The 24,744-nt window shown below is 40.6% G+C and overlaps 1 protein-coding gene across 1 annotated transcript in view; it reads right to left on the reverse strand.

Moving 5' to 3' along the window:
* LOC126458366 (uncharacterized) overlaps positions 1–24,744 on the reverse strand; it is a 113,649-nt gene that overhangs the window by 16,503 nt on the left and 72,402 nt on the right. Inside the window, exon 4 of the mRNA XM_050095746.1 lies at positions 20,807–21,814. Coding sequence (XP_049951703.1) covers positions 20,807–21,814 — 1,008 coding nt within the window. The remainder of the gene's footprint in view (positions 1–20,806; positions 21,815–24,744) is intronic.

Raw genomic sequence — 24,744 nt, forward strand, 5'->3', positions numbered from 1 at the left:
TTGCTAATAGAGATTCTAGCAACTTACTTTTTCTCTGGGTAGCTTCAAATATGTGCAATTTTGTCGCCTTAAATCCAATTGAATATTTTAAATAACACTTTTGAAGAACGTTCACTTCTCCATTAATTAATGTATGAACCTGAAAACAAGCAATTTGCCTGAGTAGCTATACAACAGGTTCTGAAAGGTATTGACACAATGTTTTGCATTCATTTACCATAGGGAATCAAAGAAAGAAACCAAACACGTTACACTGCATTTACTCTCTGTGCATTGACTAACACATATGAATCCAAGACAAAAATAAATTATTTGAAGAATCTCCTGTGAAAGGAAGAATAACAGGATGTGACGCTTTAATTGTAGCACACTGGATCAGGAACAATGAAATTAATTCTGTGCCACATTGATGTATTGCATACTAGTGTAATAAAATACTCATCAAATAAAAACGGTTCTGTGCTTCCGTTGCTATCGAGTGTGACACACAAATCGTAGTCAGATTTTATGGGTCACCACTCAACAACATTAGTGCATGTTACACCGTCGAGAGTGAGGAGTGGAGCAGACGTTGTCGGAGAAGGCGAGACAGCGCAGTGCTTCAGCCACCGCCGGTAGGCAGCAAACGGGTCCCAGAGAACTGAGACGCATGCAGTGTACAGAGGCCGATGGTCAGCCAAGAAATCTCTCGCTAAAGTATTGTAGAACATAACTGTTATTACCGATGTGACAGAAAGCGAAATATATTGTACATTCGCTTGAATTACACGCATAGCTTCAGCACCGAGAAGAAAGATGCGATAAAAACTTTGTCGACGTGTGCTTCCAGCTGCCAGACGTCGTATTAGCTAGTCCCGCGTTTTACCTCAAGAATATGGTCGTAGTCAAGGGTGATGTACTCAGACTTCTGTCAAGAATTCCTCCGCGAAGTGCCTCAGTCTACAATGTTGCCAGATCGAGTATATTGCTGGACATAGAATTCTGAGGGGAGCACGACTGTATTGTCCACCTTACGTGAACGACTCAGTGGTCAATGTTTTTGTCTAAGACTGTATCTACAACACATATTGCAAACCCAAGACCCAGAAGAATTTACAAAATATCAGTTTATGACAGCAATATTAATTATAGCGTTCCAAGTATTCATAGTATTGTATACGTGTGTGTGTAAACGCCTTCCAATGCCCACTCAAGGAAGACAAGGATACACAGTCTAGCTTCAATATTATAAATACGCCTCAGTTTGTGGATGAACTCAGCCTAAGGTTGATTATCATTTTGGATATTTAGCAGTACTGTACCCATTGGTGTTAAAATCGATTTCAACCAATGATTCCCACAGCTATAGGAACACTACTTGTGATACCTCTTGGACAAAATACTAAAGCAGTGCTATCAGACGAAAACATCAACCTGACACAAACTGTGAGAAGTTTGTTTTACAACCTTCGTACCGGGATAAAGATCTTTTCCTATTTGAGATGTGTGTGAACGTTGCTGCATAAGGCGATTTTAGAAGAAATTTAATTCCTTCACCTACGACAATGTTTAATGAAATCGTCTTAACGGCACTAAATCGTGGTTTGTGAATCGTTTACCGGCCGTACTCTGCCGCATTTCGCTGTTTGGAAGGAAAAAAGCTTACTGACAAATTTCACAGAAGGAAAAGGGGTACGAAACGTCTCCCACTGGAAGGTCATGTTGTTTTATTTAAATGATTACAAAATCAGGTAAACCGAACAGTCAGGTTGTCAGTATAAGCACATTACTGTTGTCAGTATGATGATGCACTGCCCAGGGCCTGTAATGAGAAACGGTCCGTTTAGCTCAGGCATATTGTATACAGAAGTAGAAGAGAGAGCACTTCTAAATTCTACAATCCGTATGCATTGCATACACACAGTGTTACAGTGTACTTATGGAGCCCAATGAGTGAACGGCCTATTTTCCGGTGAGAAAGGGCGATTCCAAACAGTCTTTGCTACATTAGGTTACTTAAACTGGCGTCACTCTGAGCTAGAATTTATGGTCAGCGACTAAGTGTAAGGTCAGTGAGTCGGATGTGGGTCTTGCAACTGTGAAATTCTTCCCTACATTATACAAGCGAATATTAAATTTGAACTAATATTGCGAAAAGTTTGAACTTGCATAGCTTTGAATGAAAATCTTTCTGTTTATTGCAAAGGAAAACAATTGATTTTCTAAAACATTCTCTGTCATACACAACTTGAAACAGGTCACATCGACCAAATCATATGGAAGAACTCACAGCGACATACATCGGAAGGCAGTTAGATCCCTTGGCTTTTGGTTTGGCAGTATTCGACAGCCATTTCTAGGTGCAAGTAAATAAAGAAGGGCAGTGCGTTTTTGTTATCAAGCAACGACATCATCAATTACTTTAGTTTTAATGTAATCTACGAGTAATTGCTCATGTTTGATATTAACATGAAAAGGATTCTGTAGACAGGGAAAGAACCTGTTCTTGGGCACCTGTTCTATAATCACCAAAAGGCTTTAAGTTATATTCAAGCACATGTGTTCCAGCAGCGGTGTGAAGAAAATGATAGTAATAATGACGGTAATAATCGAATTATCCGGTAACTTCACACTTTCAGGGGATTTTCTCGAACTAAAAAATTTGTTGCATTAGTGAAAATTTCAAAATGGCTTCACATCGAGGCTATGATGCCTAGAAGATTCTTTACATCCTGCTGACATAAGAATAGCATAATATCCGCGTCAGAAGTTTTCTTCTGCTGAACCATTTATTCCACCGTGACTAATTTTGTAAGCTAAGCACATCATCCGTTACAGCACACTCCTGGGGCTGGGAAATGTGGCCACAGTGGTCTGGTGGATCGAACTATCACAGGTGCAACGCGTGGGTTCAGGCTTTTACTTTTGAGACGCACAAACAGATTTACTTTACCTCTGGCAACCTCAAGAGAAAGACATTATAATCCAGAATCCGCATTAAACATCAAGTTCCTTCATTACCAACTGGGCAGAGCCAGTTTATTTTGGATGATGACATAGGCGGAAGTCATGGTAAACAGAAATACTGTCGCCACTAAACTTACTTACATTAGAAAATTTTATTTTATTTGATGAACCGATAGCCATTTAAAGGAACAGGGCTCTTACTTTATTTGTACTTGATTGAACTAGAGACGTTGAAACATTTGGTGCTGGACTGTGATTCGAATTCGTATCTCCTCTTTTGAGGATCTGAATCTCTCGGAACAGTATATTTCAATGATTTCGTTCCTTTTCTCAAGACTGCACTCTTCCCTAGGTCTCTTCCAAAGGTAAGTATGTGGCTCCGAATCCTGATTCAGTACAAAAATATTCATAATTTCATTTTCACGTCCAAACCAGCCTGCTAGTGAAAATTAATGTGCATTTTTAATGCCTGTTCATGTGTTGTCAACAATCACTATAGGCGTCGTTATTTCTGGTCAGACACGCACACATCTTACTGTTGATGACTAAGCAATTGATACTTAAGCTATATTCGTGGATGATACAGAAGGACGGTAGGTATGCGGTTCGATTGTCGCCCAGGCACAAAAATTTGTATCCTTATTTTAGATTCAAACACCTGCTGGTAAGAAAAACCGATACGTAACATTTCATTTTACTTCATTAACAATCCGAGTGTGAGTTGGATTCGTATCTCCATCACAGAACTTCTCATCATGCACTTTATCTTAAAAAGCATGCACACTTTGTTGCATCTGAATGGGAGTATATTAGACATCTTTCGTGGTTAGTTAACAAGGACGAAAGAGTCTTGATTGGAGTCCTGGTTTATTACAAAAGCTGTCGTCTTTTATTTTCAAGCTTAGATTTGGTTACTAATATTGGCGAAAATTTCGGTAATTCCTGACTCTTCACGGCTAGTCAGCAACATAATATGATTAAATTAGATTAGATCCGATTACATTAGTACTTGTTCCACAGATCATGAATGCGACACTTCGTAATAATGTGGAACGTGTCATTTTAATGAAAGGTTTCTTTACATACCATGTTTCAATTTCTTTACAACTACTTTTTATTCTCTCTCTCATTCTTTTTTATATTTATGTCTCTCTCACACTTGTCACACACACACACACACACACACACACACACACACACACACACACACACATTCTTTTTTTAATTTTATTTGCTTGTTGTGCTCGACTATCGGCCAGGCACGAAAATGATCATGAATGAATCTCTTAGTTTTGAGTAACTTATGAAAGAAATATAAAAACAACTATGAGAGTTACAGATTTATGATGCTTAGTTTGCAGTCAGTTCTGAGTATTATTAGTAACTCTACTCCAGTCGCTAAAACTAGTTACAGAAATGCGAATCAGACGCATTACGTATTCCAGCCCGTAGCAGCAGCATCTTTGAGATGCCAGCTATGGTCACTTCCCAGCCCACTGTAGGCACACATCTGTTCGTCCTCTTCCTGTTGGTACTGTAACTGAGATTTGGCAACAAGGCTAGGTATGTTTGGCAACTCTGTGATCGACGAGTTACTTGCTGGCGCGCACGGAATTAAACCTCAAAGTTCACTGTTTTCCAGTGATTTCCATTGAATAATTTGAGTTATTATTGCTTGAGGTGTAACAAAACATTTTAAATTTACGGTTTTCAGTCCACGAAAGTCATAGTACTCTGAAACCGCAACTAATCTCGTCCTTCAAATAGCAGTTTAGGAGTTCTAGCTCCTATTGGCCTCGTAAGAGGAAATGAAGGCACATATTTCTTCTCTAGCTCTGTGGTAATGTACTGACTTGTGAAAAACCATCTGTTATGCTTCCGATTGTAGTAACACTGACTGTGAAGTTTTTATCCCTCCTGTGAAAGATCTACAAGCAGTCAGATCAAATATCGATAAGGAAATCGTAAGAAAATACTTTCGGCTCATAGTGCAATTGTGAAAAACATACAATGCTGCACAACAGGTAACGCCTCATTCCGCTACTGAGAAGCAAATTTTGGGTATCCAGGATTACATAACTTTGTTTATAAAATGCCACAGTGCGCAGTTTTCGTAAGGTTTCTTTCAGTGTTGTTAAAACAATAGTAAACATGAGAGACAAGTTAATCTTCAACGATATATGTGAATTCTCTTATGTTATCTATAACTGTCTGACTATACACATGCAGTTTATTGATTACATGCATGTAGAAAACTTGCTGTGAGTTATGGCTATCAAACAAGGTTTTAAGAAGAATAAAATGCCACTATCACACCAGAGCTAATGTAGGAAATATTTTTCTGACGTATTTTGGCACGATGCGCTCTCCCCATACTTAATACAAAAGTTTGGAGTTGCATCTGCTGCCTGGCCGTCTATTAAACCTGAAAAGAACAAAATGTTGCAGAAGTTAGCCCTTTATCCACATGCGGCTATTTTGGGTTTAGAAGTGAAGGGAATTATGTTCAAAGTTCCATTAGATTGATAACCTCAGCAGACATCAGAATTGCGTTTTAAGAAATGCAGCAGTGAATGTATTCGAACTCGCGACACTAGCGTAATAGAGTAGCTCAAGTGGAAAGGAACACTTCCCGTTTAAATTTCTGCATCCTACAGTGTTGACAGTTCTGTGTGGGTGGCAGTTACATGAACTGCAACTCAGACCGCCCTCAACGCGGAATTTGACTTCTTCGTGACAATACAGCACGACTACAATTTATTGTTTGTTCAAAACTGTAGATCCTTCAGCATCTCCACATGTTGCGCGTGAATGAGTTTGAATCCTGGCCCGGCATTAAAGTTTTCATTATGTATTATCAAGCTCTAAAATGAGAACACCTATCTGCTGTTGGATAATAATTTTGGCTTTTAATGTATTTTCATTCGTTGACAACACTAACGATATCTGACGTTTTTGACTCCCAGTGAGACACATAACTATTTGCGAGATCACTGTAAGTTCAAGGATGTGATTCCGAGCTGCTGGTGGAGAAAAATTCGGTAGCTGACGTCTGTTTGTGTGTAATCAACAACGATATGTGTGGGGATCGATTACCAGTCAGCACTGATCTCTTCGTCATATTATTTCTAGTTCAAACATGCTCATATGTCACTGCTGGTGTAACAAACCCGTATTTAACGTTCGTTTTCTCTAGAATATAACAGCGATAGGTGCCGGGTTGGAGTCCTCGGAACGTAAAAATTAATGTTTGATCTCGTCATTTCAGTTAAAACATCTAGCTACTGCCGTGAAAATCTGATATGTCACAGTTGGTTATGCTTCGATAACAATCCGAATAGGTTCTGGGTTCGAATCCCTGTCCAACAGAAAGCTTTACCTCACGGCATTTTAAGTAAGTCACTTGTGAAGAAGTAATATTTAACATCTCTCGTAATTCGTTAACACAAACAATAGTTTCTGGGTAGAATTCGAGTACGTTAAAAATGATTTAGTTTTGTAATTTAAACTTGATATCTCATAACTGATACTATCTAAAATCGAGGTATATCACTCTCTGTGTGCCCAGTCAGGAACGACTGTTAATTTCCGTCAGTCACGAAATCTTTGCTTAGTCTGCATGACCTGAGTTTGAATCCATATGCAGACCGAGACGGTTCGTCGTGTCATTTGAACTTCATCCATATTCCCAACTAGCTGCTCGTGAATAACTTAAATTTTTAATATCATTTTCTGTTTAATAATAAGAACGGTATGTTTCTCTGAAGAAGAAATCATGACTACGACGATCTTACTACGTGCATTACCTATCTGACGTAATAATGAGAGTGGTAACATTTCAGGTATGTCATTTATTGTAACAAATGTGAGCTTACAAGCCTTAAGGACAGTTTTATCTGTGATAAGGTGTTCCCTGATATTTGTAGTATCGTGGTATTACTTTTCATCTTGAGTTATTGCGATACAGAGCAGTGTTTTCTAGTGGTGACTTGTTGGAACCATTTTCAATAGTCCAACGACTATCCCGAGGAGCGATTAGAGGACCTGCTAGACATCTGCGTTATGCGGGTTGCATGCTAATCAGGCGATATGCAATTCAGTTCATTCGGATACTTTTGAGCACGACTGTACATCCTCTACCATGATTAAATTTGACATTTTAATTGTGTATTTTTACTAATCTTCAAAGTTTAAAATTGCTGTCCTGAAAAAATTATCCTAATATGACTTACGCTGTTTTCCTATGGGCTGTTCACCTCTCTGTCATTTTGCTGTGGGCAGTAGCGACGTTCCAATGCCAGGCACCACCCTTGTGTTTTGGACGGCTGTTAACTCGCTGAGTAATTCCGGCACTTGTGGCACTGTGTTGGTAAGGTGAGCTGATATAAGTTTCTGATGGCTCTCTGGCTGTTTTATTACCAGTGATACTTTTAGACCCGTTAATTGTTTTAAAATCACGTCAGATCAAATGACGGCTAGCGACCAATTTATCTCTCCTACAGTGTAATCTGTTTAATATTTGACAGGTCTAGCTCGCGACACAAGCTTGCCGGTTTTTCTTGATTAAACTCTTTTTGTCACTGAAAAGTCTAGTTGCCACTTTACATTCCGCATATTGAAATTACATTAATACTTGAAGGGGCTAGATACCGGCATCTATTTGCTGATTTTTCTGTATTCATTGTTTTTACTCATTAAATGGGGATAGCACCAGTTTTATCTCCTTTAATTGAAATTAGTTTAATATTTGAAGCGGCTAGTACCTGACATCTTCATGTAAAGTTCCTCTAACATCTTTCAGGGACCCGTATCCGTTTACCGTTTGCTATATTCAAACAGTTTTTGACACTTTAAGGAGGTAGATGCCGACCTTTATTGATTATGTTTCTTGTCTTGGGTTTCAGTGTAAGGAAAGATCGTAACTTGATTTTGGTTCAAAAGGCCCTGAACACTATGGTACTTAACTTCTGAGGTCATCAGTCCCCTAGAACGTAGAACTACTTAAACCTAAGTAACCTAAGGACATCACACACATCCATGCCCGAGGCAGGATTCGAACCTGCCACGGTAGCGGTCGCGCGGCTCCACACAGTAGCGCCTAGAACCGCTCGGCCACTCTTGCCTGCCCCCCACCGCAAAACGAACTCCCAAGCTTTAGTCATCACTAATTATATTGGAGGTTTAATAAATGGTATAGATTCAGATGTGATTGAAACCAATGAATCTGCCACTTCGCAGTTCTTAGAAATAATAAACGTGAACAAGTGCACGATACAAAGACAGAGGCAGAATGCGGCGCACCAGATGCGACAGGCTGGCCTCACGAGTAACCACGGCATCCTCCGTCACAGTCCCCAGAAGTAAACCCACTGACTGCTGGGCTGGCAGGGCACTGCGCGTGTGTAGGTGGGACAGCAGTGTCTGAAGCCGTATTGAGAAGGAGGCAACCAAGTCGGGCCTCTTCTGGCAGCTGTGGCGTATACATGACTTGCATTTGGCACTGCTGATATGAGTTACATGTTAACGAATTATCTTAGTTCGAACTTTGTACCATGTATTGAAGAAGTCAAGGAGTGTTTGTATTATTTGTCGAAGTATGTAGAAAATTGTTCTATAGCATCATAAACACACATGACACAACTACTGATCCAAGTTACTGTTAGAGTGCACTAGTGTATCTCGCGTCCGTCGGCCGTCGTAATTTAATATATTATTATTATTACTATTATTGATTGTTGCCGACTTGCGTGGTGGGCCTTAATAAAAATTATATTTCATTCAATTTTGATTTACGATTAAATGCTTTTGTGAAGTTCTCCTTTTTAACAATATTAATCTTAAATTATTTGTTACGTTAATGAACGTTAGACTCGCTGAATCTTATAACATGAGCATATAAGCTGAACAATGTAATAAACTTTTCATATTGATTTCCTCGGCTAATCAGCTCACATTAAAACAATAGATCTTTAGTTATTAATTACAATTACGGCCCACACAGGCGCGAGAGTATTTTTTCTTACCTCCGTTAACCATTGTATTGTAGTCGGAGTCCTGGCTCTGGCTCTCGGCTATGGTACTGAAAATAAGAATCTTAAAGCTACGTATTTTCTGCAACTTCGTGCGGCTGTGGAGAAAAATGAATATTATGTTAATAGCGGTCGAGTTTTCGCTTCCACTAATTTTTTATAAGTTAATATCGCCACTTAATGTCGCCGTTGTCTGCATCGGCCGCTGCGATTGCTGAACTGTAAATTACTTGAATGCAGGTTAATTCACGGAAGGCGGACATGAAATCTGGATCACCTCTTACAAATTAAAAGTGCACAATAATATTAAATGAATATATTATATGCTTAATTATTACAAATATGCTTACATTTGCGAGCACACGCAAGATGTCCGTCTACACACAACCAAGACAAGAGAAGAAGTGAAGACGACTAAAAAAATTAACAAAAGAGCGTATTTTGTCGTCTCTTTAGATCATTTTGTTACATTTCTTTGCACTTGAATCTTACACACAGAAATTATTATTTTACGGGTACATTATAATATATATATATATATATATATATATATATATATATATATATATATATATATATATATATATAATTCAATTTTTAAATGTCTCTTCTTTATAAATACCGTTTTTAAGTCTTTTCCTAATATAGCACTGGGGACGCTATATTGCCCCCCGAAATGTTTATGTCACAAAAAAATGTTCGTGTTTTTTTAAATAAATATTTCCTGTTTCATGTCCACAGTGTCCACACGCAGATTTTTCTTTCACAGTCTACATGTGTCACATCGTATATTTTAGTCATTGTTCTTAATGATGTTTCTTGCACACAAAGTAATACAGACGAAGTTATTTACATAACAATATAATACACATTTGGTTACGTATACAGTCATGTACAAAAGAAAAGGACATAGAATACAATTAGTTTGATAGTTATGTTGGTACATTCATTTTGTCTGATTTTTTTTGGGGTTGCAGCTTCTGCAGTGTTCAAAGGTATACAATCACGATTTAGTCTGTAATTTTAGCAGTCCCAGGGGTGTCAACTGTTCGCGACCCATTTGGCGCGTCCCTAGGGAAACCCTGGGGAAAATTTCGGCGGAGCGACAGACTAACTGCTTCTGTTACTTTCAATTATTTGTTTCTGGAATGTCATTGTAGTACAGGATGTGCATACGTTACGAACAATTTTCGTTGCACTATGCACAGAAATGAGGTCGTTATAACAATTTATACATCGTCGTTATTGATTGCGGTGTCGTTGATGATCTACGCCGCGACGTTTAGCTCGCGACGGCGCCGGTTGGTGTGTTCGGTGCTCGGAGTTCGCGGCGGCTGCGGAGAGGACAGCGCCCGCTCGACGCCAGCGTGTCTCTCGCCGCCGCGGAACGTAAGAATCAGCTGATCGGCTGCACGGTTGGCGATGCGCTTCTGTCTCGCCCGGGCGTGGCGGAGTGGGATGATATCCGCTCCCCGCGCTTCTTGGCAGGAGTCAGCTCTGCTACGCATCTCCGACGTAGTGCAGGAAACACACGCAACCAACGTAATAATTCCCTCCCGCTGCAGATGGTTACGCTAGTGGTAAAGAAGCATTTATTAGTGCGGCAGTTGTTACGTTTTCGCCAGTTTCCGAGTGTCAAGCCAGCATTATCCTGCAGAATACATGACATGGATCTTCTCACGTGAATGCAGTTTTGATGCGATACTGTTCCCATAACACGTCAGTTTTTGTCTTGATAAAATTATTTATGTTTTCGCCGCACTCGCAGGCACTGGTGAGTGTCCCAATACGAGCTTAGCATAAACATTCGCCATTTCTGCTGTCGCTGTTTTGCAACAGTCCACGCATCGCATTCCAATCTCCCATTATTGTACTCACTGAAATTACAGTCTGTCACAAAAATATTGACTGTGGGTTCACTTCACGTTAACAGTTCACATTTATAAACAAATTCACAGTTTTTCGTGGGTAATATTGGCGTTTGGCGTCTTCACCGCTGTTGAACGCTCAATACAGGACTTCACTGTCCTTATCACAGTTTCACCTTCACAGTTTTTCACACTGCTTAAAGTAACTGTTTCGATTAGTTCACAAACACTAATTATTTCATTCAGTCTGAGCCGGCCGGAGTGGCCGTGCGGTTCTGGGAGCTACAGTCTGGAACCGAGCGACCGCTACGGTCGCAGGTTCGAATCCTGCCTCGGGCATGGATGTGTGTGATGTCCTTATGTTAGTTAGGTTTAATTAGTTCTGAGTTCTAGGTGACTGATGACCTCAGAAGTTAAGTCGCATAGTGCTCGGAGCCATTCGAACCATTCAGTCTGAACTGGGTTTTGGGTTGTGCTGTATTTTGCCAGTCTCTCGCGTTAATTACCTCTTTCCATTTTCCACTTACAGAGTCGTACTTGCCTTCAGACTTTTGACTATACTATTGTATTTCCGTCTCATCTGAGATAAGTCCCCATGTCATGTCTGCCTACTCATTTCGTACTTGCCCTCCAGAGCCAGGCTCTACTTTACAAAACTTTGCCTCTCGCATTATTTTACTCATTTTGTAATCTAGGCCTAGAGTGCAAGTTCCTAGATTAGTATTAGATTTGAGACTTTTGTTTAAACGATAAATTCGTGCAAATCTCTGCCTCAGCAGATGGCAGTATATTTTAACAGTGCTTAGCGGTAGTCGCGTTTACTGATTTGCTTTTGTACCTTGTCCACAACACATGAGGTACCTTGGGTGAAGTACACGCTGCACTCATATTGTTAAGTAAATTATGATTGAGCATACTTCAGGATCGGTATAGACATAAATACATGGAACAACATATACACTATAATATTGAATTTTCATAAGTTTCATTATTGCTACAGTTCAAAAATATTCATGACACACTAATGAAAAATTCTTTCATCATTACATGCTGTTGAATTTCTCTTTTTTTAATATTTTTAAAGCATTTTTAAAAATGAAATTTGTAAAGTATTCTATGTTCATTTTTCTTTCAAAATGCAATTACTTAAAAATACTGTTATTCCTTAACATCCACAATATTGAATCACACTAATCTTGTGTGCCTCATTGTCTTTAAATGTGACACTAAAATCTGAACATTTAGACACAGATAAAAATGCACTCTAAACTTAACCTACTACTCACATATATAAACGTTGCTCTACTGAGCGAACTTCTTTAAGCCTTTGTATGGATAGAGTCCTCTGATCTCTTCCGATTCTACGTCACCCAACCAATAGCTACATCCATGTGGTATGTCTATGATTTTGTAGGGCCCGGCATACACCGGTTGCCATTTCTTATTCTTTTTCGCTAACAGAGATGACTAGGGATGAGTCATTATTAGCACCAAGTCACCTGGTTGATACACTGTTACCTTCTTTATCTTCTTGTCATGCTTCTCCTTTCGGCGCTCCGCGCACCTCGTTAAATTATTTAAAGTCTCAGCAATAATCTGTTCGTGAGGTAAAACTTGTCGTGGTACAGTCGGTAATGGTGACAGCAAGCTGTCGGTTTCATTCTTTCCCAACATGACTTCCAGTGGAGTATAACCGGTGGCTGAATGTGGCAATCTCTTGTGGAGTTCCTCAAAAGTCAAAACGTATTTTGCCAACTTGGTGTGGCGATTCGGGATGTAAGTTCTCATAAACCTGTTCAACTCTTTAAAGGCACGCTCTACAAGACTGCCCTCAGGGTGAAATCGAGCTACAAAAATGTGTTTAATACCTTGCTCTTGTAGAAACGTTTTCCATTTGAGACCAGTAAAATAGGTGGCATTATCGGATAATATGATCCCATGAACCAAGGACCTTGCCGTTGGTGGGGAGGCTTGCGTGCCTCAAGGATACATATGGCCGTACCGTACGTGCAACCACAACGGAGGGGTATCTGTTGAGAGGCCAGACAAACATGTGGTTCCTGAAGAGGGGCAGCAGCCTTTTCAGTAGTTGCAGGGGCAACAGTCTGGATGATTGACTGATCTGGCCTTGTAACATTAACCAAAACGGCCTTGCTGTGCCGGTACTGCGAACGGCTGAAAGCAAAGGGAAACTACAGCCGTAATTTTTCCCGAGGACATGCAGCTTTACTGTATGATTAAATGATGATGGCGTCCTCTTGGGTAAAATATTCCGGAGGTAAAATAGCCCCCATTCGGATCTCCGGCCGGGGACTACTCAAGAGGACGTCGTTATCAGGAGAAAGAAAACTGGCGTTCTACGGATCGAAGCGTGGAATGTCAGATCCCTTAATCGGGCAGGTAGGTTAGAAAGTTTAAAAAGGGAAATGGATAGGTTAAAGTTAGATATAGTGGGAATTAGTGAAATTCGGTGGCAGGAGGGACAAGACTTTTGGTCAGGTGATTACAGGGTTATAAATACAAAATCAAATAGGGGTAATGCAGGAGTACGTTTAATAATGAATAAAAAAATAGGAGTGCTGGTTAGCTACTACAAATAGCATAGTGAACGCATTATAGTGGCCAAGAGAGACACAAAGCCCATGCCTACTACCGTAGTACAAGTTTATATCCCAACTAGCTCTGCAGATGATGAAGAAATTGATGAAATGTATGACGAGATAAAAGAAATTACACAGGTAGTGAAGGGAGACGAAAATTTAATAGTCATAGGTGACTGGAATTCGTCAGTAGGAAAAGGGAGTGAAGGAAACATAGTAGGTGAATATGGATTGGGGGGAAGAAATGAAAGAGGAAGCCGCCTTGTAGAATTTTGCACAGAGCATAACATAATCATAGCTAGCACTTGGTTCAAGAATCATAAAAGAAGGTTGTATACCTGGAAGAATCCTGGAGATACTAAAAGGTATCAGATAGATTATATAATGGTATGACAGAGATTTAGGAATCAGATTTTAAATTGTAAGACATTTCCAGGGGCAGATGTGGATTCTGACCACAATGTATTGGTTATGAACTGCAGATTGAAGCTGAAGAAACTGCAAAAAGGTGGGAATTTAAGGAGATGGGACCTGGATAAACTGAAAGAACCAGAGGTTGTACAGAGTTTCAGGGAGAGCATAAGGGAACAATTAAATGGAATGGGGGAAAGAAATACAGTAGAAGAAGAATGGGTAGCTCTGAGGGATGAAGTAGTGAAGGCAGCAGACGATCAAGTAGGTAAAACGACGATGGCTAGTAGAAATCCTTGGGTAACAGAAGAAATATTGAATTTAATTGACGAAAGGAGAAAATATAAAAATGCAGTAAATGAAGCAGGCAAAAAGGAATACAAACGTCTCAAAAATGAGATTGACAGGAAGTGCAAAATGGCTAAGCAGGGATGGCTAGAGGACAAATGTAAGGATGTAGAGGCTTGTCTCACTAGGGGTAAGATAGATACTGCCTACAGGAAAATTAAAGAGACCTTTGGAGAGAAGAGAACCACTTGTATGAATATCAAGAGCTCAGATGGCAACCCAGTTCTAAGCAAAGAAGGGAAGGCAGAAAGGTGGAAGGAGTATATAGAGGGTTTATACTAGGGCGATGTACTTGAGGACAATACTATGGAAATTGAAGAGGATGTAGATGAAGACGAAATGGGAGATATTATACTGCCTGAAGAGTGTGACAGAGCACTGAAAGACCTGAGTCGAAACAAGGCCCCAGGAGTAGACAACATTCCATTAGAACTTCTGATGGCCTTGGGAGAGCCAGTCACGAGAAAACTCTACCATATGGTGAGCAAGATGTATGAGACAGGCGAAATACCCTCAGACTTCAAGAAGAATATAATAATTCCAATCCTAAAGAAAGCAGGTGTTGACAGATGTGAAAATTACCAAACTATCAGTTTAATAAGTCACAGCTGCAAAATACTAACGCGAATTCTTTACAGACGAATGGAAAAACTGGTAGAAGCGGACCTCGGGGAATATCAGTTTGGATTCCGTAGAAATGTTGGAACACGTGAGGCAATACTAACCTTACGACTTATCTTAGAAGAAAGGTTAAGAAAAGGCAAACCTACGTTTCTAGCATTTGTAGACTTAGAGAAAACTTTTGACAATGTTAACTGGAATACTCTCTTTTAAATTCTGAAGGTGGCAGGGGTAAAATACAGGGAGCGAAAGGCTATCTACAATTTGTACAGAAACCAGGTGGCAGTTATAAGAGTCGAGGGGCATGAAAGGGAAGCAGTGGTTGGGAAAGGATTGAGACAGGGTCGTAGCCTCTCCCCGATGTTATTCAATCTGTATATTGAGCAAGCAGTGAAGGAAACAAAAGAAAAATTCGGAGTAGATATTAAAATTCATGGAGAAGAAATAAAAACTTTGAGGTTCGCCGATGACATTGTAATTCCGTCAGAGACAGCAAAGGACTTGGAAGAGCAGTTGAACGGAATGGACAGTGTCTTGAAAGGAGGATATAAGATGAACATCAACAAAAGCAAAACGAGGATAATGGAATGTAGTCAAATTAAGTCGGGTGATGCTGAGGGAATTAGATTAGGAAATGAGACACTTAAAGTAGTAAAGGAGTTTTGCTATTTAGGGAGTAAAATAACTGATGATGGTCGAAGTAGAGAGGATATAAAATGTAGACTGGCAATGGCAAGGAAAGCGTTTCTGAACAAGAGAAATTTGTTAACATCGAGTATAGACTTAAGTGTCAGGAAGTCATTTCTGAAAGTATTTGTATAGACTGTAGCCATGTATGGAAGTGAAACATGGACGATAACTAGTTTGGACAAGAAGAGAATAGAAGCTTTCGAAATGTGTTGCTACAGAAGAATGCTGAAGATAGGGTGGGTAGATCACGTAACTAATGAGGAGGTATTGAATAGGATTGGGGAGAAGAGAAGTTTGTGGCACAACTTGACTAGAAGAAGGGATCGGTTGGTAGGACATGTTCTGAGGCATCAAGGGATCACTAATTTAGCATTGGAGGGCACCGTGGAGGGTAAAAATCGTAGAGGGAGACCAAGAGATGAATACACTAAGCAGATTCAGAAGGATGTAGGTTGCAGTAGGTACTGGGAGATGAAGAAGCTTGCACAGGATAGAGTAGCATGGAGAGCTGCATCAAACCAGTCTCAGGACTGAAGACCACAACGACAACAATGATCCGTGGTTTGCCAACATTAACAAAATAATCTGTTCGTAAATTCAGAATGAGGGGTGTAGCCGTTGAAGCTTTTACAGGATACAATTTTAGAAATTTGGAAAAGGCATCATATACAGCAAATATATATTTCACACCTCCTCTGCCAGTGGGTAGTGGCCCTAGAATGTCAACAGAAACTAGTCGTAATGGTTTGTTAGGAACAACAGGGTGCAATTCACTTACAGTGGGCAGATTTGTAGGTTTCGTTCTTTTACAAACTACACAAGTCCTTACAACATTCTGAATTATTCTTTTCATGTTCTTAAAATGACATTGTCTTGCGAGAAGTGCTCTACATTTTTCAATGCCCATTTGTCCCCAGGAAAGGTGCACGTGCCAGATTAAATCACTGATACATACTTCCGGTACACAGATGCACCACAAGTCCTTGTTAACATCCTTCCGGTAATATAATACCCCATTTTGCACAGAATAATGGCTACCTATCTGATTTCCACCCGAAGCTAGGAGTTCTTGTTTGACTTTTCCCAAGGCGAGATCTTCGTCCGGTAAACTAGGCAGTTGCTTCCACGCCTGCAGGAACTTTTTGCGAGAAGTAGTGTCTATCATGACTAAAATTTTGTACTCTGTTGCCTGTTCTAGTATTGTTGTTAGCTCAGGCAGAGCTTGCGGCAACCGTGACAAAGAATCTGGTACTATGTTGTCACAACCTCTTATATACATTATTTGAAATTGATATTCCCACCTAGTCAACCTGTCGTGCATTAACTTGCATGTCAGCAAAAAACTTAAGGCCTGATGATCACAGAAAATTTTTACATTTTTTTCCGTACACATAATATCTGAACTTCTTCATGGCCCATACTACTGCTAGTGTTTCGAGTTCTGTGACTGTATATGATCGTTCACAACTTGACAACACTCGGCTTGCGAAACCGATTATTCTTACGTTCTTGTTTCCACCTCCTTCATCGATTTGGAATAAACAAGGGCCTAGTCTAACAGTGGATGCGTCTGTAGCAAGGCAAAATTCTTATGACATGTCAGGATGTGACACTGGATTGGCATTTAGAAGGGCTTGTCGTATTTGCTTAAATGACTGCTGGCACAGTTCGTTCCATATCCAGCGAGTATTCTTTCTCAACAAGTGTAACAGGGTATCATCATTTAAAATCTGGTCAAGTACGAATCGTTTGAAAAAGACACTAGACCCAGAAATGCCTTTAACTGCTTCTTGGTTCTAGGAGGGGGGAAGTTCTCAATTGCTGCCAGTTTCTTCGGATCGGACATAATACCTGTAGGTGATATTACATGACCAAGAAATTTTATTCTCTCCCTGCCAAATTTGGATTTTGCGAGGTTTGCGGTTACGCCTGTGGTGTCACCGCCAGACACCACACTTGCTAGGTGGTAGCCTTTAAATCGGCCGCAGTCCGTTAGTATACGTCGGACTCGCGTGTCGCCACTATCAGTGATTGCAGACCGAGCGCCGCCACACGGCAGGTCTAGAGACACTTCCCAGCACTCGCTCCAGTTGTACAACCGACTTTGCTAGCGATGGTTCACTGACAAAATACGCTCTCATTTTCCGAGACGATAGTTAGCATAGCCTTCAGCTACGTCATTTGCTACGACCTAGCAAGGCGCCATGTTCAGTTACTATTGATATTGTAAATAATGTACAGACAAGAGCTACGTTCAACATTAATGGATTAAAGTTAAGTATTCCACCATCTGCGTCCGTTTTTCTAAGTTCTAATTTCTTTGTCCTGTTCCAGAACTCACGCCAGCCTGCGTGAGCTTACACGCGTGCCTTTCGGCTTCCTCTAAACTTTATGGGTTGGCTCTCCTGCCAATCCACAACAACGCCCGCATCAGAAAATCTTTTTAGTACGCATCTCAGCGTGTCCATGTGGCTTTCCCACTCGGGAGTAGCTATTAATAAGTCAGCGACATACGACGTTACTCGGTCCAACAAATCTGGTCCTAATACTGTATCGAGCGCTGCAATGAAGACACCTGCACTAACATTTAATCCAAATGGTAAAACTTTTAATTGGTAACTTCTGCCACCAAACACAAAGCAGTGTACTTTCCTGATGATTCAGTTAGTGGGATTTGCCAATACGACGAACCCATATCGACAGAGGTCAGATATTGAACTCCATAAAACTTCTGTATCTGTTCATCCAGGTTTTCTGGTCGCGTTCTGACAGGTACAATTATTTTGTTAATATCGCGCGCATCAAGCACAAGACGTATACTGCCGTCCGCTTTCGCTGCTGCCACGAGCGGACTGCTGTACGGGGACAGAGATGGTTCAATTATCCCCCAATCAAGCATTTTTCTTATTTCCTTCCTAACTGCCTCCTTCTGTGACCACGGGATGGTGTAGTTTGCGTGACAGAATGTATCGTGAGGTACCACTTCGATGTTGTAGGTGTAGCCCTCGATAACACCGGGGATTTTCCGAAAACACATTCTCACAATCTTTAAGTAGCTGAGTCGATTCGTTTTGTTGTGCTTCAGTCAAATGTTCTGAATCCATGACTTTCATGGCTATCAGTTTCCTTTTTTCCTCTCTGTCTTCAGTAATAAACTCTTTATAATATGCTTGCCTTGTACTTAAGTCAGAATATAAATTCATTACCTGTATTCCTTCGAATCTAGACTGAAAGCTCCGGCAACATTTACCCTGCATTTCCCGTGTCCTCAATAATGGCAAAATTACACGTCTACCCTCATTCATAAGGCTTACTTCATTATCTGTCCGCCACTGTTTACATTGCTTTCCAACGCAGACAGTCTCCGCGCGACTTCCTGTTGCCAATTCGGCAACTCCGCTGTCACACGGGCTTTGATCTGTGTTAATTCGGCGTGTAGTGCGGCAGCGCTAGCGTTAGTATTTACACTCGCGGCCGCAGTCGCTTGTTCTACAGCTGTTTTTACGTCGCTTTCAATCTTCGCAGATATCTCGCGATCCTTTAGTTCTAGCCATTCATTAAATTCTTTTTCGACTTTTTGAGCTTGCACTTCCAAATATGCATCAATGCTTCTCCGTGCATCTATCTCCACATTATCCACCCGGGTGGTTAAAGTTTGGACATTGTCTTCAAGCCTAGCCTGTGATATCTGTAATTTTTGCTTCTCGCCGGCTAAGCTTTGCAAGCGTCCCGCATATTCAGTCTTCCGTTCTGATTGCCCACAATTTCTGGTTTGCTTATGCTACCCCAATTGATTTCTTAAGACTTTTAAAGTGGTTGTATTACGGCCCAGCTATATACCCGACCAATTAGTTACTGAGGACACTTCCCTTCCATATCCATTGCACTAAACTAAATAATAATGAGACTATTTAGCATACTGAGATGGTACACCACGGCCTGCACCTACTGTGTGTACTTACAAAGTTGTATGCTTTGTTTTCCCATCACACACTTGCTTTCAAATAATACACGTTGGTGTAGCATACGGAAAAAATCTCTGCTTCTCACACACTTTCATAGCCCATTAGCCGTAAGTAATTGGGTCCTTTGACATACTACTGATTAGCACATAGAGCAAGAATAGTCATTGAGGTTAGGAATAAGTGGCATAATTAAGTTGAGTGGCATACGATACATTTATTTCACGTTATAGCGTATCATATTACCGTGCTACGCAGAGGAGAAGCTGGTCAGAGAAGGACACGTGCTCTAATTTGGACTTGTCCTCACAGCACGACTCCTACTCTATTTCTCCTCTCCAGGGATTTCCCCGAGTTAAAACGAGAGGAAAACTGAAACAACCCAATTTATTGCGCATGTATCATTAGCGCATAATCATACCAGAAAATAATGAGACTATGGCAGCTCGACTACAGTTTGTATATTCCGGCATGTCATGACAGTATTTTTAAACAAGCTAAAAAGAAACTCAGTGGAGAAGCAGGGAGGATCACAAACAAAATGTTGCAAATCTGTCAACTCTCAGATTGAAGGATATACGCTTCTACGAAAAATAAGTTAGCTACATAGGGGAGAACAGATTACAGAAATCTCTGCAGTATTCTCCCACACGTGTTGCAGCCATGAAATACACTCACAGAAATTGGTCACAAGTGCGGAGAATTGTCCAGGCCATGATCCTACCCAGAGTCATTAGAGACATCGGACAAACGATATTACGGCTGGTTACCTAACCATCTGCAACAACTATAAAATCATACTACGTAAATCGGCATTATGTGATGTTTGCAATACAGAAGTGAATGTAGCTCTTACTGATGACTGTTATCGTGTATATATCACAGACCTTTCAGTGTCACTGAAATGAGCTTCATAAATGCCTTAGCCTAAATCCTTGGTTTAGTCTATTGTTGATTTCATTGAAACGACAGAGAGAGAGTGACCTACAGAATAAACTGAAAATGAAACGTACTTTCAGTTCGGCAACTATTATTGTTGCAGATGTACACTAAAAAACAAGACAACAGTTGGTCAAATACGTAAAATTAATTTTTTTGTTTTAAGTAAACCAAGGATTGTTAATGAAAATTGAAAAATGAATAAACACAACCAACATTAAATGAACACAGCAAAAAGCTAAACTCAGAACGACAAACGAAACCAAAAACAAACAGAACAAAATCTGAACACAAACAAGAACTTAAAGGAACAAACGAACATTTTTTCGGTGGGTGCAAGCGGCACTCAAGGGTTGGTTACAGGGTCTCTCAGCTGCCCCCTCCACCACTACATGGACTTCCTCCATCTTGGCATCACCCATGACACTCTCGGCTGCATTCTCCTCTAGATCTCTAGGGGCTTGTTCCGTCTTAGCAACATTCACGAGAGTCTCAGCTGACCCCTCCTCCTCATCTTCACAGTTTGCATCCATCTGGGCAGCACCCATGAGACTCGCAGCTGCCTCCTCCTCTAAGCCTTGATGGGCTTGTTCCATCCTGGCAGCATTCACGGGACCCTTAGCTGCCCTTCCCTCCACATCTCCACATGCTGGGGCAATCTCAATAGTATCCATGACACCCTCATCTGCCCATTCCTCAATTTCACCACACGCTTGACCCACCTTGGCAATACTCATGAGACTTTCTGCTGCCTCCTGCTCTAAATCTTGATGGGCTTCTTCCATCCTAGTAGCATTCACTACACTCTCAGCTGCCCCTTTCTCCTCATCTCCACATGCCGGGTCAATATCAGAAACGTCCACGACATCCTCATTTGCCCCTTCCTCAGTGTCACCACATGCTTCACACATCTTGGGAGCTCCCATGAGACTTACAGTTGCCTCCTCCTCTAAGTCTTGATGGGCTTGTTCCATCCTGGCAGCATTCACGAGACCCTTAATTTCCTCTTCCTCCTCATCTCCACATCCTGGGTCAATATCAGAAATGTCCACGACACCCTCATCTGCGCCTTCCTCAGTCTCTGCAAATGCTTCACACATCTTGGCAGCACCCATGAGACTTTCAGCTGCCTCCTCCTCTAAATCTTGAAGCGCTTCTTCCATCCTAGCAGCATTCACGAGGCCCTTAGCTTCCTCTTCCTCCTCATCTCCACATGCTGGGTCAATATCAGAAACGTCTACGACACCCTCATTTGCCCTTTCCTCAGTGTCACTACATGCTTCGCCCATCTTGTCAGCACCCATGAGACCCTCGGCTGACTCCTCCTCTAAATCTCTACAGGCTTGTTCCATCATGACAGCATTTACGAGGCCCTTAGATGCCTCTTCCTCCTCCACATGCTGCGCCAATCACAGCAGCATACCCGAGACCCTCATCTGCCCCTTCCTCAATCTCTCCACAAGCTTCACCCATCTTGGCAGCACCCATGACACTCTCATGTTCCTCCTGCTCTAAATCCATCTTTGTTCCATCTTGACAGCATCCACGAGACACTCAGCTACTCTCTCCTCCTTTTGATCCATCTTGGCACCGTCCATCTAGGCAACCAAGATAGTGTTAGGTGCTTGGTTAAACGAGAAACAACATTATACACTAGCACTTACATTATGTAATAATAGTAATTGGTAAGAGTTTTCAGAAATTGCGGTTTGTATGGAGCATCAGTGTTTTACTTCAGAGTCAAAAGAAATTCAGAATTTGAATAGTAGTGATAATGTTTAACAGGTAGTAAGTAAGATATTGGAATATTATTACTGTACAGGCATTAGAAGCTGATAACTTATGTATGGTATGGGAAAGAGGGTCTTCCATTATCACCGACTTCACAATAATGTAGCGCTAAGATTCTCATACTGGCAGCATGTCTGTAACTAAAAAGTCTCAGGCCAACTGGAGAACGGGATGCAACCCGTCCACTCTGACCAATGACGTCAGAAATTTGCAGAGATGATATACTACCAGATGTAACAGCTGAGACAAGTGTTCATAAACTGAGGAATGCAGTAGAGAGAAACAGGTGGTAGACATATATAACGTCGAGTAATATTTCGACCATAATGTTAAGAATATCGCTTGTTTGAGTCCGGGTACTTCTGTAAAAAATAAAGGAAAAAAAAGAATTGAAGTAGTTGACATATATATGAGTTGTATCTCGAAATTCAGTCGATATGTATAGGTTAATTTCAGTATGGGATACGAATTTAACGAACGTCGATTTCTTCGTTTTCGTTAGCATTGGTATCCTATTCTTCAGTTGAATTGTGTAGGTCAAGTGAAGTACGGAATACAAATTTTAAAGGTGTTGTTTCTTTCGTCTCCGCTACTACTAACATTATGTTCTTGCGTAGATAGTATTACTATCGAAGCATACATGATACTTGCATCCCATTCTTCAGTTGATCTATATAGGGGAAATCTACGTACGGAAAATTGGCTACCTGTTGACCGATGTAGGTCAGATGAAGTATGGTATACAATTTTTTTTGGTTTCGATACTAATAGCATCGACTGAAATTTATCACAGTTTTGCTATCGACGTCAAGAAAACCAATAGCAGTCAAAATTGTATCCCATTCTTCAGTTGAGCTATATAGGTCAACTGAAGAATATGATACTAATTAGTATTAGCGAATGGGAAATAACGACAATTATAACATGTGTATTCTGTACTTCAGCTGACCAATATGGGTAAATCACATCAATGTTACACATGTCGCTGTTTTCGTCTAGCTAGCACCAGTATCCGGTACTTCAGTGGACCTGTATACGTCAACTGAAGTACGGGATACAAATTTTATGTGTGTCGGCCTTTTCGACTTCAGTAGTGCTAGTATAGACTCAGAAAATGATACTACCACCCGACGAAGAACTGTCTCAGTTACAAGCGTTATGTGGTTTGGGGATTCGCAAATGACGCAGAATTCCCCATTTGCTCTTATTCCCTATCTTTTCAAAGCCTCTCAGATTGTTCATTAACAATATAGAGATTTGAAAAGCAGATTCTAAACTCGTTTTTCTTTCCAGGAGCAGTTGTGGCCTATATCCATAATTTGTTGGATATAAACGGCTAATTGAAATTGAAGAAGCTGCATAAAGATTGAAATCTGGAAAAATGGTCCGAGGTAAGTCCAAAACCCACTGAGCAATGGGAAGCATTGCATTACAAGACGAATGGAAAACTTGAACACATGAAATAGAGAGGGCAGTAGAGAAATAAATGGGCAAAAATATTATTTCCAATATAATTCTTGCCTAATTCACCAGCTGCTGCTTTTAACTGTTTAAAGAAAAAAATTAAAAAACAAATACAGGAAGTGAAGCCTGAAACGTGAATACGCACACGTAATAATAAGTTTTGCACTAATCTGAAAACGGGTAAACAAGGCTGGATGCAGAAGAAATGTGAAACAATAGAAGCGTGTGTAACAATCGGAAAGTTAGATACCATACATGGGAAAATTATGGAAACCGTTAGAGGACAGAGATTCAGATGCATAAATATCAAACGCTTAGCTGGCAAGCGGACGGAGGTCTGAAAGCTGGATATAACGTATGAATTGGTCGTACAAAGTAAACCAACTTAAAAATGGAAGTGGATGAAGATTCGCAGTAAAATATGGTACACTAAAAAGAGTTTCTCACAGCAGTAAAGAACCAGTTCGAAGAAAGACTCTTGGCGTACACTACAGTGTTTCAAAATTGTTCAGTTCACTGGTAGGGAACCTGAAAAAGGTGTTCCACGTGATACGTAAAACATCCTAAGCAGGCGAAATACACTCAGACTTTCAAAAAATGTAATAATCCCATACCATGACAGACCAAAAGCTCACAAGTTTCAAAGTTAACGGAATAGTCACGAAAAACCTAATACGAATTAATGAAGACATTGGTAGCGGAGGTTTCGCGGAAGTATGGGGACGAGTAAGTCATTTCCGACCTTAGGACTCTGAAGACAGACTGCTGCAAGGCAAAAGTAAATCGGTAGGAATTCCATTTTTGAGGGTCACTGGGATAAAATACGGGGAGTGATGTGGTCCAAAACTTGTGCATAAAAAAATGCAATTATAAAGGTTTCAGGATATCGCAGGCATACAGCAGCTAGGACGGGAGTGAGATACGTTTGTAACCTAGCAATTCAGCAAGCAGTACGGAAAGTAGTCAAAAATTAGGTATGGGGATTGAAGCTCAGGGAGAAAAAGTAAAACTTTAAGTTGAGTTCATGACATTACAGTTCTGTAAGACAAACCAATTTCCTTTGATTATCAGTTGA

This window comes from Schistocerca serialis, chromosome 1 (genome assembly GCF_023864345.2).
Source record: "Schistocerca serialis cubense isolate TAMUIC-IGC-003099 chromosome 1, iqSchSeri2.2, whole genome shotgun sequence".
Lineage (NCBI taxonomy): Eukaryota > Metazoa > Arthropoda > Insecta > Orthoptera > Acrididae > Schistocerca > Schistocerca serialis.